Source organism: Triticum dicoccoides, chromosome 2A, assembly GCF_002162155.2.
Source record: "Triticum dicoccoides isolate Atlit2015 ecotype Zavitan chromosome 2A, WEW_v2.0, whole genome shotgun sequence".
Taxonomy (NCBI): domain Eukaryota; kingdom Viridiplantae; phylum Streptophyta; class Magnoliopsida; order Poales; family Poaceae; genus Triticum; species Triticum dicoccoides.
In genome coordinates, this window is record NC_041382.1 from 738415498 (window position 1) to 738429536 (window position 14039).

Here is a 14039-nt window from a genome sequence, read left to right on the forward strand (position 1 = left end):
CATGATGTCTATATCCACAGGCAAAACAATCAAAAAGCAGAAGATGCTACCATGCTTTTGCTGGGTGCAATGGATGTGCCCGATCCTTTTACACTATGCTAGTCTTTCCACTTTCTTAGATTAGCGACATCAACCCCACCACCCAACCACTTGCTTCCGATATGATCTGTTTCACCTGCCCACCAAGTAGCACACAGATTTAAGGTAGCCGGGATTCTCGAAACAAAACAAGCAGAAGCATAGAGGACGGAGCTACCCATAGCACTGATTAATATTAGATCTCATGGGGAACATACACCAGGCCGGCGTCAAGAAAGATGACCATGGCGGCGGTGACAACCAGCAGCTACAGGTGGTCTCCGTTCTCGAGCTCCAGGCCGGCGTTGTGGAAGACCAGCCGCAGCCTCTCGGCGGATGGCATGCCGTCGAGGCAACCTCCATGGTACGTGCTTCCTTGCCTAGTGCGTATACCTGTGCTCCGGCCACGGCAAGCCAGCTTTTTTTTGCGTGTGAAGTTTATCGCTGTTGCACCTATTTTAATTCCTGGTCAAACTTCTTTTGGATGAAACAACTCTTTCATTATCTGCATTGAAGATGACAATACAAGAAATTTGTTGATTTGTAACGCTGAGATTATGTCGGTTTTGTGATGAAATTCAGGTGGTCAAAAGTTGAGCATCATTACTAGACTGTACTACGCTTCTGAAAATTTTTAGGTGGTTAGAGTGGATTTTTGAAGGACTTTGGGTTTAGGATCTTTCATCGAATTTCACACAAGAATACCTTTGCCTGCTCCCATCTTAATTGTATGATTTTCCTACACTCAACATGAATCTTGAATTCACCAAAAACCTGCTAAAAGCTCGAGGTAGGCAACTTGAAAAGTTGTAGGTAGGGGCCGGTCACCACTCATATTCCACTTAAAGTCAATATGACTGAAACCTTTTTTTAGGGGAGTAGGACTAAAACCTGAAATAAAACATTAGTCCTCACGATGGCTGGCTTGTAATTTTTTCTCTCTGATCAACGTGGAAATTATTAGGGAGTATGTAATTAGTATAGTGTTTTTTTAATAAATTTTGTGATTCACCTGTGCCTAATTTGTGTATGCTCTTGCAGTTGGAAAATTGCAAGACAAACAGTACTGCTACAGATGGAGGCACCAGCAGCAGGATAGATATCCTCGGGCCTGCAACAGAACAGAATATCCCAAAACCCAGTGATCCTCCTCATCCATGCCCGCCGCCACAGTCGCTGCCGGAGGGTGTGCAGTCCGTGCTCAAAACGTCACGGGTCAGATACGATAATCCATCATTCACAACCCTGATTAAGTTAGTTTGTTACCGCCAGCATCTAGTAAAGTGATCTTAATTTGTTACATGCATGGATAAACACGCGCACAGGTTAATCGAAAGTGCATTGGAGACGGTGATGGCTTCACTGCTTATGAGGAGAGGTATATGCAAATTAACTCAACCTAGCTAGATTTAGTTTCCTGTCCCTGCTCCCTCACTTCAAATATATGACCTAGCTTTAATTTCCTCTCCCTGCCTCGCTGGAAAACTAGCTACTTCAATATGCGCACGCGAAATATTTGTTGATAAGAGTAAACAATATTTTTTTAGTGAATTTGGTGTCACTAAAACTAATTAAATCGCAATGCTTAATTCTGTTGCATATGTGAATATACTATGTATCTAGTGAATTTGTGAAAACATCTAAATCTGACTGAACTGAGCAAAATTTGGATTTAAATTCAAATTGAAATTCAATTACATTAACCGAAACACGGGCTGTCATGATATATTTTCTGTCGTCTTGTAACCTGTAATGTCTCATTCAGTATTTCTGTGAGCAGGATTGCAGGTGATACAAACATCCGAGATCCACCGAAATACAAAATTAGAATGAAGTATGTATACTGTTAATTCTTTACATGGATGGTGTTGTTTTTAAAGTTCAATGTACTTGACTAGCTAGCCTTGTAAATGACAACATCTAGCATATCGTATAGAGCTAGTCCTATTTCCGTTGTCCACATGGTCATTTTGAGTACTCATGGAGTCCAAATGGACAATGCATGCAAAATTTGTAGCCATTCACCAGCACTGTAGGTTGGCTTTCTTTTTCCTGCCACAGAAAATTTGTAGTCAATAGTGACAAGTTGCAAGTGCCACCTGCCTATGATGTACTTGGGAGTTTCAATTTCAGTCGATGAAATATATTTTTAATTATGTAAATGCATTCTTCTTTTCAAACGACGAAACATATATTTAATAAAAAATAAATTTCATTGCCTACCCCAACTTGTTTGGGACTAAAGGCTTTGTTGTTGTTGTTGTTGTTGTTGTTGTTGTTGTTGTTGTTGTTGTTGTTGTACTATTTCTACAATTAAATGACAGTTTTAGTGTTGTAGCTACAAAATTTTAAAGGATATTTAATATAAATTTGAATTATTAAGAAATTATAACATAATAGTTTGAAACTTATAATATAGAATTCATCTTCAAAAGTGTTCAAATATAAAGGCCAAAATAACTCATATTTGTTCATTATATTTATTGATTAACTTGTGTTTGACCTTAGGACTATATCTACCCATAAAAAGTTATTTTATATTATTTATAAAGCAACAACTCCATCGAGACTTGCCTCGTCGCTGCCAGACTCAGTCAACAAAGACTACATACTCTGTTTTCACCCCAAATGCTAGCAACAATGCCTTCACCAGCAATGCCTTCTTGAAAGTAACACCGCACAAACATCGTCGTTGCCGGATTTGACCACCAGGGCAGACCTAGGGTCTTGTCTCTACCGATAACCAAAATTATTCGGCTCAAGTCACAACTCGTACTTTTTATCTATTTCGTCAAAGTTTATAGTAACTACTACGTATTGTCTTATGAGAATTAATTAATGATCATATGTCGTGCCATAGGCTTTTACAATAGGCTTCAAGAGAAGAGTGCATTTACTTTGTGTGAATCAATAGGGGGATTGATGCACCGGAGCTGGATATGGAATATGGCATGGAGTCAAAGGATGAATTGGTGAGGCTTATTGGGGGAAGCGTGTTTCGATTCTTGTGTATGGGCCAGACAAATATGGACGATCTCTTGGTGACATCTACTGTGACGACGTCTTTATCCAAGTGAGAAAGTAGATCTGATCTTTTATCGAAAAAAAATATGATCTAGCTTGCACAGTTTTTTTCTGCAGTTCTGTGATGTTTGTGTCTAAATTCTTCAGGAACAAATGCTGAAAGGGGGCTTTGCTTGGCACTACAAAATGTGCGACAAACGTCCTGAATTTGCAAAAGTAAGATATTTGATCTCAATCCATTTTTTATACCCCCCTCCCCCCCAAAAAATCATTCTAGCATCTTCAAAATAATTCTTACAAGCATTTTTTATACCCCATAACTTAGCATATGATGCCGGTTTGTTATTAATCAGTGGGCAAAACTCCAAGGCGAATGCCTATAATGTGTGATTTTCTCATCCTTAATTATACATGGCATGATGTTCTCTCTCACATTTTGATCAATTGTTTTGTTCAGTGGCAGAGAGAGGCGAAAAAGGCACGCCGAGGGCTTTGGTCGTTAGATAAACCTCAAAAACCATGGATTTGGAGGAGAGATAATCCACGCATTGACAACAAGAAGGGGAATGCAGATGACATTCAGGTTAGCGAAAATTCCCGTTCTTTAACGATCCAAGAGCGTGGTTTCGACGTGAGGTTGCTAAGAGCTTCACGCAGATGCGCGCTCTTTGGCTTTTTGGATAGATGCACACAGTCCAACAGTTTAGGATTGTTCGTACTTTCAAAGTGATAAGTACGTTAACATATATAGGCACAAATGCCTGAAATAACCAGGAGGGATCGAGACTATGTCTAAAACGCCACCCATGTGGCGAACATAAAGTCCCTGGTAGCAACTTCTAGTTTGCGAATAAGTGGTGGGTTTTTCAGTTAGTTACAAGCAGGGTATTGGATGGTGGAGGGTTTTTCAGCATGCTCTGTCGTTACAAGCAGGTAGGGAACACTTAGTTGCTAGCCAATGACATGCTACTTCTGCTCTGCTGTGCAACTGCTCTTCTACTTTGGTTGTAGTTAGATCAGTAGTCTTCAGAGAGCCTGTTTTCGTTTCTCCTCGGGTCGCTTGTAATCTGACTTTATGTTTCTATCTATTCACATACAGTCCTCGTGCATAGTTCAAAAATAAATAAATTGTACGTTATTTCTATGTGTGCGTAATGCACTTGTAGATAGTCTAACAGATTGTTTTACGCCTAATTAAATTTCTTGCAGGTAGAACCGCAGAACCAGGTCAATGAGAGCAGTATAGCTCTACCATTGTTGATAATGAAAGATATGGAGGATCTGGGTAGGAAATGGAAAGGGAGTTTGGAAAATTTTGTGTCTGAGAACATGAAACTACACGATCAGGTCCAGGAGTTAAAGAGAGATAAGAAGGAGGCTGAGGAACGTGCTAGAAAGGCAGAAAAAGAAATGGAAAGTGCTGTGGCTGACAACATGAAGCTGAATGCTCAGCTCCAGGAATCTGAAATTAATAAAAGGGAGGCCGAGGACCGAGTTTTACAGTTAGATTTCTTCTCAGGAAGTGTTGCAGCTGTAAACATGGATTTGCACAATAAGATTGAGGTTTTAGAGAATGAGAATAAAAAGGCCAAGGACAGAGCCAAGGAGGCAGAAAGTGAAATGGAGAGTGTTGTGGCTGAGAACAGGAAACTGAACGATCAGCTCCAGGTAGTAGAGGGCCAAGCAGTGAAGCTGAAATATTTTTGTGAAAAGGTTGCAGGTGTAAACATAGTTTTGCACCGTAAGCTGGAGGGGTCAGAGGAGAAGAATAAAAAGGCCGAGGAGCAAGCCAAGGAGAAAGAGAAGGAGATGAAAACTATTCTGGATGACAATGCGAAACTAAGTGATCAGATTCAAAAATTAAATAAGATAAATAAAGAGATTACCGCCTTTGCTAATAATAGTAAAAGGAAATTGCAAAGTGTTCTAGCCGCAAACATGGATTTGGATAAAAGGGGGGTGGAGCGAGCTACTTTGCCAGATAAGGGATTGGAAATTGTTGGAGTTGAAAACATGAAGGAGAAATTACAAGGCATAAGTCACAAGAAGAGTGAACAAACTGTGGAGACCCCATCGGCAACTCCAACCAAAGACTCTGGGGTGAAAAAACCCACTGTGTGGCGGATAAAAATGACCGCAACGACATCTTCGGCGCCTCCACCAAAGGGTCATTATGAATAGACACAACTATGTGTTGAATTTAAGCTATTGCCTACATATACAAGTTCAACATCGGCATGTGTTGCTACAAATTAAAAAAAACTATATATTATATAATCTATAATCACGTGGCATTTTGTGTTTCACCCGAACATATTTCCTTTTGTTTTCTATAAATAATAGAATGACATTTAATTCTATCGTATTGATCCACCCCTATTGGAGAGGGTCTCCACACTATTTCGCCTTGATCCGTCAGTATGCATGTTTACTCCTATCATTATATTATGCGGCTTCGTTCTTCAGGGTCGATAATGTGGCGGTGTCGACCTTTCTCGCCGTGTCGATTTGGTTCGCGTTCCTTTTCTGAAGTGCAGGTTCGTGGTCGTGCAATGGCGTCGACAGACCTCTGGTGGAGCTAACTGTGGTCTGCTTGTTGTGTCCTTCCCATGGTGCTCCCGGTTGCCACACGACCATTCGGATTCTCGGGGGAACCACTTCTCCTTCCGACGGTGCGGCATCCTTTTGATCCGAATGGATGTCGATGTGCCCATGTTGTTCATCATTCAGGAATGGACTTGGGCCGTCACCTTTCATATTGGAGCCCCCAACAAGTTTTGTGCTGCTTGTCTAGTGCTAGCTGCTTTAGCGGACGAAGACCCCGACGGATCAAGTTCATTTCCTTGGTTCATCTTGGTAGTTGCTTGTGTTGTATTCGGTCTGTGCACAAACTTATTTGCAGCATGCATTTGTCGTCTGAGGTTGTTTGACCATGGTAGTTTCTTTTTTATTTCTTTTTGATGCTTGCAAGTGGTTGATCATTATAATTCTGTCTGGGGTTTGGGTAATTGTAAGTCGGGCTAGGTTTGAGCCTTTTCTCAGGCTCGGACGATGTCTTCTTCTAAAACAAGGACTCTGACAATATACATCTGAACGTGAAAAACAACCAACTAGTATTATGTAGTGCTGAGAGCATGACTGATGCCAAAAACATTTGGCATTTTCTAAGCTTATCAAAAATTGACAAGCAAAATCAAGCAGCGTCGCACGCTCGCTGTCCAAAGAAAAACAGCATCGAACGCTCAATTGCAAATTTCCAATCGATCAACGGGGCGCGTTTACCAAACCATGCCGCTGGGCAAGACACACCCATTAAACTGTGTGTCTTGTCCAGCAGCGTGGTTTTTTTTCCTGTCAAAAAAAAAACCACGCCGCTGGGCAGGACACACCCACTGAACCATGGGCCCCGCGTGTCAGCTTCACCTCGCCAAAACCACCAATCCCCAAACCCCACGGTGTCGTAACACCCAAACCACCTCCCACTCCTCTCTCCCCTACCCCTCGCCCCATCGCCCCGCCGCCGCCGCCGCCGCCACCGGCGACGGCGACCCCGATGGGCGCCTCCGCCTCCGTCCTATCTCTTCCCGTGGCCGCCTCCTTCCCTGGCGCGGCCACCGCTATCGCGGGCGCCGCCGGCTGCTTCGCGCTCGGCTACTTCCTCGCCCTCGCCCGCCTCCCCATCCACGCCGCCGCCGCCCCCGACTCCGGCGACGACGATTCCGAGGACGACTCGGACGAAGATGATGACGAAAATTCCGGCCGCGCCCGGCCGGCGAAGCGAGCCGCCGGGCGGAAGCGGACCGGGCTCAGGCTGCTGTTCTGGTCCCGGAACGTGGTGACCAAGTCCGACTCCGCCAGGGAAGCCGAGAGGGCGCAGGCCCAGACCGCCTCCGCCCCCCTGGAGATCGAGAACCTCGCCAAGATAATAGAGGATTTCAAGATGGTATTGGAGTTTCTTTCTAGCCAGCACTTCTTCCCTTTACTCGGATTTTGGTATTTTCATTTGGGGGAGAGAATGGGAAATAACTTGGTTGATGTTCTTGCTGGTGCAGGTGCTTGTTGTGAGAAACGACCTGAAGATGGGAAAGGGGAAAATCGCTGCGCAATGCAGGTAACACATTTCAGTATCGGGATTGGCTAAGAATAGAAACTTGCTAGATTGGGAACCGATATCGATGGTTAACACAGAGTGATGAAATGGTCAGTGTATCATGTTGTTAAGAGTTGATGTCTTGTTAAGTTTGCCCATGTTTACTGTTTACAACAGGCGTTATTGGGCTGGCATACCTGTTTGACACTTTAGATTGTTGTTACAGCTGATCATGACATATTTTTATGAGCTTCAAATTGAACAATGATTATGAAGTAGACAAAATTTCCCTTTCTGTTAATATAGATGTTTTTCTGGAATGAATGCAGTTGCACACAAATTGTTCATGCCAAAGCCATGTGGCAATCTGTTATTTTTCTTGCTACTTGTTTTCTATGAACATGTCTGCGAAGTGCCAATGGTGCATGTCATGTCCTTTCTTAGAACTATCCTGCAGCTATAGTACACAGTTCATGACTGCAATTGGCATTCTTTACATCTTACTTTTACATTACAAAAAGTATTGGGGTGTAGGGGTTCAAGGAATGGAAGACTATTTTGGTTTGGCCTGATGCTCAAACCAGGTAGCCGCCTCACCTAATTCTTCGCAATTGCTATTTGTTTTGAAAACTAGATGGTAGTATTTTCCATAACACTTAAGCCAGCTGGCTTCTTTATCCAAGACAAGGGGTATGTTTGCTTTTAGCCTAGCTTTACCCTAGCATATAGTTGGCTGGCCAAAATTTTGGTGGAGTTTTTTGCTTGCCCACGAATTGGCCGACATTGGCAAGAAAAGTGAACTAGATTGGTAAAAGAAGTATTGGCATGCCAAAAAGTTGGTTGCCATCCAAATATAGACCAAAATTTTGGTCATGAAGGGGAGCCTTGGCGCAGTGGTAAAGCTGCTGCCTTGTGACCATGAGGTCATGGGTTCAAGTCCTGGAAACAGCCTCTTACAGAAATGTAGGGAAAGGCTGCGTACTATAGACCCAAAGTGGTCGGACCCTTCCCTGGACCCTGCGCAAGCGGGAGCTACATGCACCAGGTTGCCCTTTTTTTGATTTTGGCCACCATCCAAACACACCCAAGGTTTCTGATCACCAGTATTCAGTCCTCCCAAAAACCGAGGCAAAAATTTATCATGGCTGCATGAATGCTTATTGCGGTAGAACTTTTGCAATGTCCCGATGTTGATCTTTGTACTCATACCAACCACCCTATATATTTTCCATCAGATTTCCTTGATCAGACAGCAAGGAAACACTGCATATCTACTAGCCGCGCCAAAGCTGAGGTACCAGGATTCCCCTCCCCGCCACCGGCCGCCGGAGAGGCATGTAGATGGGAGGCGAATCCACGGGCTCATCGGCGGAGATCAAGGGGAGGAAGGCTTTGCCCTAGTCACCTTACAAGAGGGGAAAGAAAAGCACGTATACGACCGTTACATTATCTTGACGGCATCAACACTTATCAGGGAGAGCTTGGACATCATTGCTCGGGCAAATGTGTCGTGCATGCTCTCTTGAGTAGGTGACGAGGGCCTAACTCCCTTGCCTGATCAGACAAGCAAAACTATACCCGATTGGCAGGCCAGTCAGCATGTCGACATCCAGTCAAGATGATAATGGCTCACCTGAAATGATAATATTCCTTGTGAGATGTGATCCACCAAAGAGAGAAACTGTTGGCATATACCTTTTTATCTGAATGATGAAGCAGTTAGCTGTAACTGCCACTGACCAGAAAGACGGATAGGTTACGTCCAAGACTCTGATATATCCTGCAGCTTTAGTATACAATCCATGAATGTGATCTGTATTCCTTACGTCTTACGTAAAAAAGGCATAGAGATGGAGGGGGTGAGGGAATGAAAGACTATTTTGGTTTGATCTGATGCCCAAACCAGCTGGCTGCTTCTCCTAATCCCAAACTGGAATTGTCATTTTCTTTTGAAAAATAGATAGATGGTATATTCTATAGTGTCTCCCGTAATACCTAAGCCAGCTTTACTTCTTTATCAAAGATAAGGTTTCATTTGGTGCTCCAAAAATCATGGCAAATTTAATGCTTATTGCGTTATAACCTTTGCAATGTCCAAATGTTGATCTCTGTACCCATGCCAACAAGCCAATATAGTTTCCATCAGATTTGATTGGCCAGACAGTGAGGGAGCACTCTAGGTACCAAAGTAAACTCATTTTTCACCCCTATGATGGCATTCACCAATCCTCATTGGGACTACTCGACTACTCGTCTAGAACTAGAAACAGTTAACCTAACAATCTAACACTAGGTGGTTGCTTGAACTCATCATGGTTATTCAACATATTTGAACAATGGTAAACATGCTGTATATGAAAACATGTGGCATTTCAATTAAGAAAGCATGTGTATCTTTGCTTCTGAGTGTTTTTAGAAGTGGATGAGTGATCACTTTTTATTTTACTATGCTTTTTGTTATTTTCAATACAAGGGAGTGGTGGGCTAATTATGGTTGGTTGTTTCCTTTTTCTGTTTGCTCAGCCATGCAACACTGGGCTTGTTTAAAAAACTCCAGCAGAGAGCACCAAAGTCATTACGAAGGTATCGTTATCAGTAGCTACTTCTGCTGTTTGTACTAGTACATAATCAAGTGTCCTAAACGGGAAAACAAATTTCCGTTCATTTTTATCTTGTACAGATGGGAGAGGTGTGGCCAAGTTAAGGTGGTTGTGAAAGTAGAAAGCGAGGAAGATATGCTTGTTTTACAAGTAAGTATTCTGCGTTATTGTTCACTGGCACATTAATCTTGGAACCACCTTGGGTATATCAACGAAACCAGTCATTAAACAATTTGCTCTTATCAGATAATCTCCATTTAAACAATTATCAGAGGAATTAAAATTACTAAAAAGATAGTATTAAAAAAACATCTTACAAAAACTGGAAATTTTGTAGGTCAATGTGTCCTGTCCTGAAACATCAACAACAATTTCATCACTTCCCATTTTTTTAGAAACTTGAAACATTTGATTCTTACTTGGTCTTATCCTCCATTTTCTTGCTTTACAAATCGTTTATTTAATCTATGTATTTAAAACAAAATGGAAGTAAGTTTGCGGTTATATCTTAAACATGCTTATCATTTGGAACAATGTTATTTGTCCCATCACATGTGGGCCCACTTTTGGGTGCAGGGGAGAGCAAAATCTATGAATCTGCCAACTCACATTACCATTGATGCTGGAAGAACACAGATTGCACCTAGTGAGTTCTTTCACCTTCATTTGTTCAATTATCTTCATCCAGTTTAATTATGTCTGTTTATGACTTGAATTGTTTTTTGTCTTGCGATCCTGTAGATTCCAGAACAGTCATGGCTATACTTGGTAAGTTACATGCATGATTTTCACAAGTGTATCATGTTTTTCAGAATTTGTGGGCTTGTAGTGAGCTGATATCTCGCTGCTGATTGTGCTGTTTCATTTGAGCAGGGCCGGCTGACATGGTTGACGATGTCACTGGTGGTCTGAAGCTCTTATAACACGACTTCAACATCTCAAACATAGGAGTTCAAAGAGCAATGCTGGAATTTTGCAAGCGATGATACTTCCACTGGTCTCCTGCTGAAGAATGAACCTTGGCTTTGTTGGTTTACTTGATATCGTTCTTCCAGGATTTGTTTGGAAGGAGGTTTTGTCCACTTTTACTTGTATCGACGACTGCTGTCTTTGGAGACCTCTCTGATTTAAGTAAATTTTCTCTGGATTTGGGGCAGAGTAGTTAATGAACCGTTCTCCATGTGTAGGATACAAATCTGAAAAGGATAAATGCGGTGTTTCCCTTCCATGAACTTTGTGAACTCCTTCAAAACAAAAAAGAAAAGGAAAAATAAAAACTATCTGAACTCTCTTGTCTGATTTTGCACACTGGAAGTAGTAGATCACCATAGTACTTATACTGAAAGTGAAGAGGATACAACACAATACAATACAATGGTGTTAATCAGTACACCACCATATACGTATGTTCATACGGATACAATGATTTGCTGCAGCAGCGACTCGAAGGCGCTTTGGTGGATGGATATATGCCAAATATAATTGCGAATTCGTGATTTTGGTGAAGCTATAACATGGTCAGGCAGTGCAGGATGTATTCTCCCCCCTTAATTTCGACGAAATTGCATCGATCAGATGCTCTGCAGCTCGCCGTTCCCGCTGAAGATCCGGTTGAGGATCGCCGCCAGCCTGACGCCGCCCTGAGCGATCCTCTTCTCAACAACCGGCAGCGCCGCGGAGTAGTAGTCATCTGCAGTTCAGTTCCAACAAAGATCTCATCGCACTCGTTCCAAATGAACCACAATCAATCACTAGTTAAGCATACGAAAGTATGTATCTAATTCGTTCTTATTGACGATCTCCTAGGGTACCTCCTAAGGTGGAGTCCTGCTTGACGCCCTTGTACGCGTCGCAGGCCAGCACCGCACTCTCCTGAGCGTACCTGCACTCATTTTCAAGCCGTCAGCCTCTGAACCTATATTCGGTTTTGCATCTGGAATGGATCATCGTCATGACTGATGAGCGAGCCTACTTGTCAGCGCAGGTCTTGGTTTTGCTGCGGCACGCCTCCCACTGCTTCTCCTCTCTGGACCAGTCCTCCTGTGGGTAAGAAAGAGAACAGCTCAGTCAAAATCACTCAAGGTGAAATTACGCTGAAGTGATGCTGCAATTCAGTGCAAGACAGTGCAGAAGCTGCTGGCTTTGGCTTACGGTGATGTTGCGCTGGATGGCCTTGACCATGGCTTCCTGGTCTTTGCCGTAGAAGTCCTTCATGGCCTGCTCGATGACGTCCACGTCCCACACCTAGTGATTATATAGTCAGGTAAGCATATGATTATTGATGATTCTACTATGAATCATCGTGGATGGAGCTGAGACGACTGTTACTGGTGGTACGTTACGTACGTGGTGCAGGTTGCTCTTCCTCCTGTACCAGCGGACGAGGATGGTGTTGCCGCCGAGGTCTTCCACGTGGCCGCAGTGGAGCGGCTGGTGCACGTCGCCGACGAAGTGTGCTAGGAACATCAGGCTCTCCGTCCGATTATCTGGACGAGGATATACATGCCATGCATCCAGTATTAGTACTTGCATATACTCCAATATATGCCCCCGTTTCCCTCTATCAATGCAATGATACACTTATCAAGCGTATTGAAAAAACCAATATACGCCACCTGCGAAGGAAGTGATCTAAATGCTCTTATATTGCTTACACGGGCTTGACGAGTCCTGCAGCGCGGCGGTGTAGTTGTTGATGGCCCCGACCACGCACACGTTCTTGTTCCCCTTGGTGTCGTGGCAGTCCCCTGCCACAAATCAAAATCAAAAGGAGCATCGAAGCATGGCTTAATAATAAGACCAATTGCATAAATTCTGATGAGATCTTGTGTTGGGCGTTTAGTTGTCCTTGCTCGTGAAACTCTACAACTGTTACATTAGCTTGGCGGCATCAACGATTGCTCAGGCAAACGCGTCGTGCATGCATGCCTCCAAGCTTGAGCGGGTGACGAGGGCATAACTCCCTTTGCCCAATCAGACGAGCGAACCTATACTCGATTGCATGCCACCGTCCAGTCAAGCTAATAATAACTCGCCCCAAATGATAATATTCCTTCTCCATCAAAGAGGGAAACTGCCGGCCTTTTTATCTGAATGAATGATGATGATTCAGTTATCTGTAACCGCCCACTCACCAGACACATGGATAGGTTGGTTGCTTCAGTAGCAGGTGGACGCACGAGAGGCAGTTTTAAGAAAAGGTGTTTCTCGAAAACACGGAAGTTTTTCAAAAATGTTTGTAATGGTCACATGAAAAATCAGAATTTTTTGTTTCCCAAAACATGACAAATTTAGAAAAACTATAATGGTCACATGGAAATTACAAATTTATTTTCTACAACAAGGCAAATCTAGAAAAATTTGAAATGTTCACCTGGCAGGTTTAGGAATTTTGTTCTATGAAACATGACAACATTTTTTTTTTGTAAATATCTAATGGTCACATGGCAAATTTATGATTTTTAGCTCCTTAAAACATGAAAAATCAAGTATAAACTTTTGGTCCCTAAATGACGGCAAATTTATATATTTAGAAAATGTTTGTACTGGTCACATGGCACTTTAGAAAACTTTCGCTCCAAAATGATGGCAAATTGACATATTGTTTTTGTAATATTCACATGGTAAATTTACGATTTTTCTATCTAAAACATATCAATTTTTGAAAATATTTGTTCTTATCACATGGAAAATTTATTATCTACCTAATTGCAACTCCACCTCCCCCCGTCTCCTAGTTTTTTTATACCATGGCAACTTCTCTATGTTTTGTGCATGAACTCTTTTTTTTTTACCATAGAATGTAACCGTATAACCCCATGGCAGCTATACATACATCATCATCATTTTTACATATCATGGAAATTTTTACAAATTCATTCTATAATTCACGGAAGATATATAAATTTTTAGTACTGGTCATATGGCAACTCTACAAATTTTTCCTCTCTAGATCATGACTAATGTAGCCAAAAAAATTCAAAAAAAAACTAATGTAGCAAAAAATTACTATTTTGTGTTTGCTAAAACCATGGCAGTTTGTAGAGATTTTGTAATCGCGACATGACAACTTCAAATAATTTTGTTCTCCACAATCATGTCAACTTTTACAAATGTATTTACTGGTCACACGACAACTTTAGACATTTTTGTACTGCTCACATGGCAATCTTTTTGTAAAGTTCACATGGCAACTTTATGTAGATTTTGTACACCATAGATCAGGCAGCACGGGAAGGATGAAGAAA

The 14039-nt window shown here is 42.2% G+C and overlaps 2 protein-coding genes and 1 pseudogene across 2 annotated transcripts in view; 2 read left to right on the forward strand and 1 right to left on the reverse strand.

Moving 5' to 3' along the window:
• The first annotated feature begins 214 nt into the window (after window positions 1–214).
• LOC119356800 lies at window positions 215–5462 on the forward strand (annotated as a pseudogene).
• Window positions 5463–6570: 1108 nt separating this feature from the next.
• Window positions 6571–11020, forward strand: LOC119356804 (peptidyl-tRNA hydrolase 2, mitochondrial-like). The gene is made up of 7 exons (XM_037623793.1): window positions 6571–7045; window positions 7155–7213; window positions 9716–9775; window positions 9873–9942; window positions 10369–10438; window positions 10534–10560; window positions 10666–11020. The coding sequence occupies exons 1-7, from the start codon at window positions 6656–6658 to the stop codon at window positions 10713–10715; spliced, it is 726 nt and encodes a 241-aa protein (XP_037479690.1). The 5' UTR covers window positions 6571–6655; the 3' UTR covers window positions 10716–11020.
• An 87-nt stretch (window positions 11021–11107) lies between these two features.
• LOC119356803 (endonuclease 4-like) overlaps window positions 11108–14039 on the reverse strand; it is a 3634-nt gene continuing 702 nt past the window's right edge. Inside the window, exons 3-8 of the mRNA XM_037623792.1 lie at window positions 12447–12539; window positions 12139–12278; window positions 11944–12036; window positions 11765–11832; window positions 11604–11674; window positions 11108–11482 (exon numbers count right to left, since the gene is read on the reverse strand). Of these exons, the coding sequence (XP_037479689.1) occupies window positions 11364–11482; window positions 11604–11674; window positions 11765–11832; window positions 11944–12036; window positions 12139–12278; window positions 12447–12539 (584 nt within the window). The 3' untranslated portion in view covers window positions 11108–11363. The remainder of the gene's footprint in view (window positions 11483–11603; window positions 11675–11764; window positions 11833–11943; window positions 12037–12138; window positions 12279–12446; window positions 12540–14039) is intronic.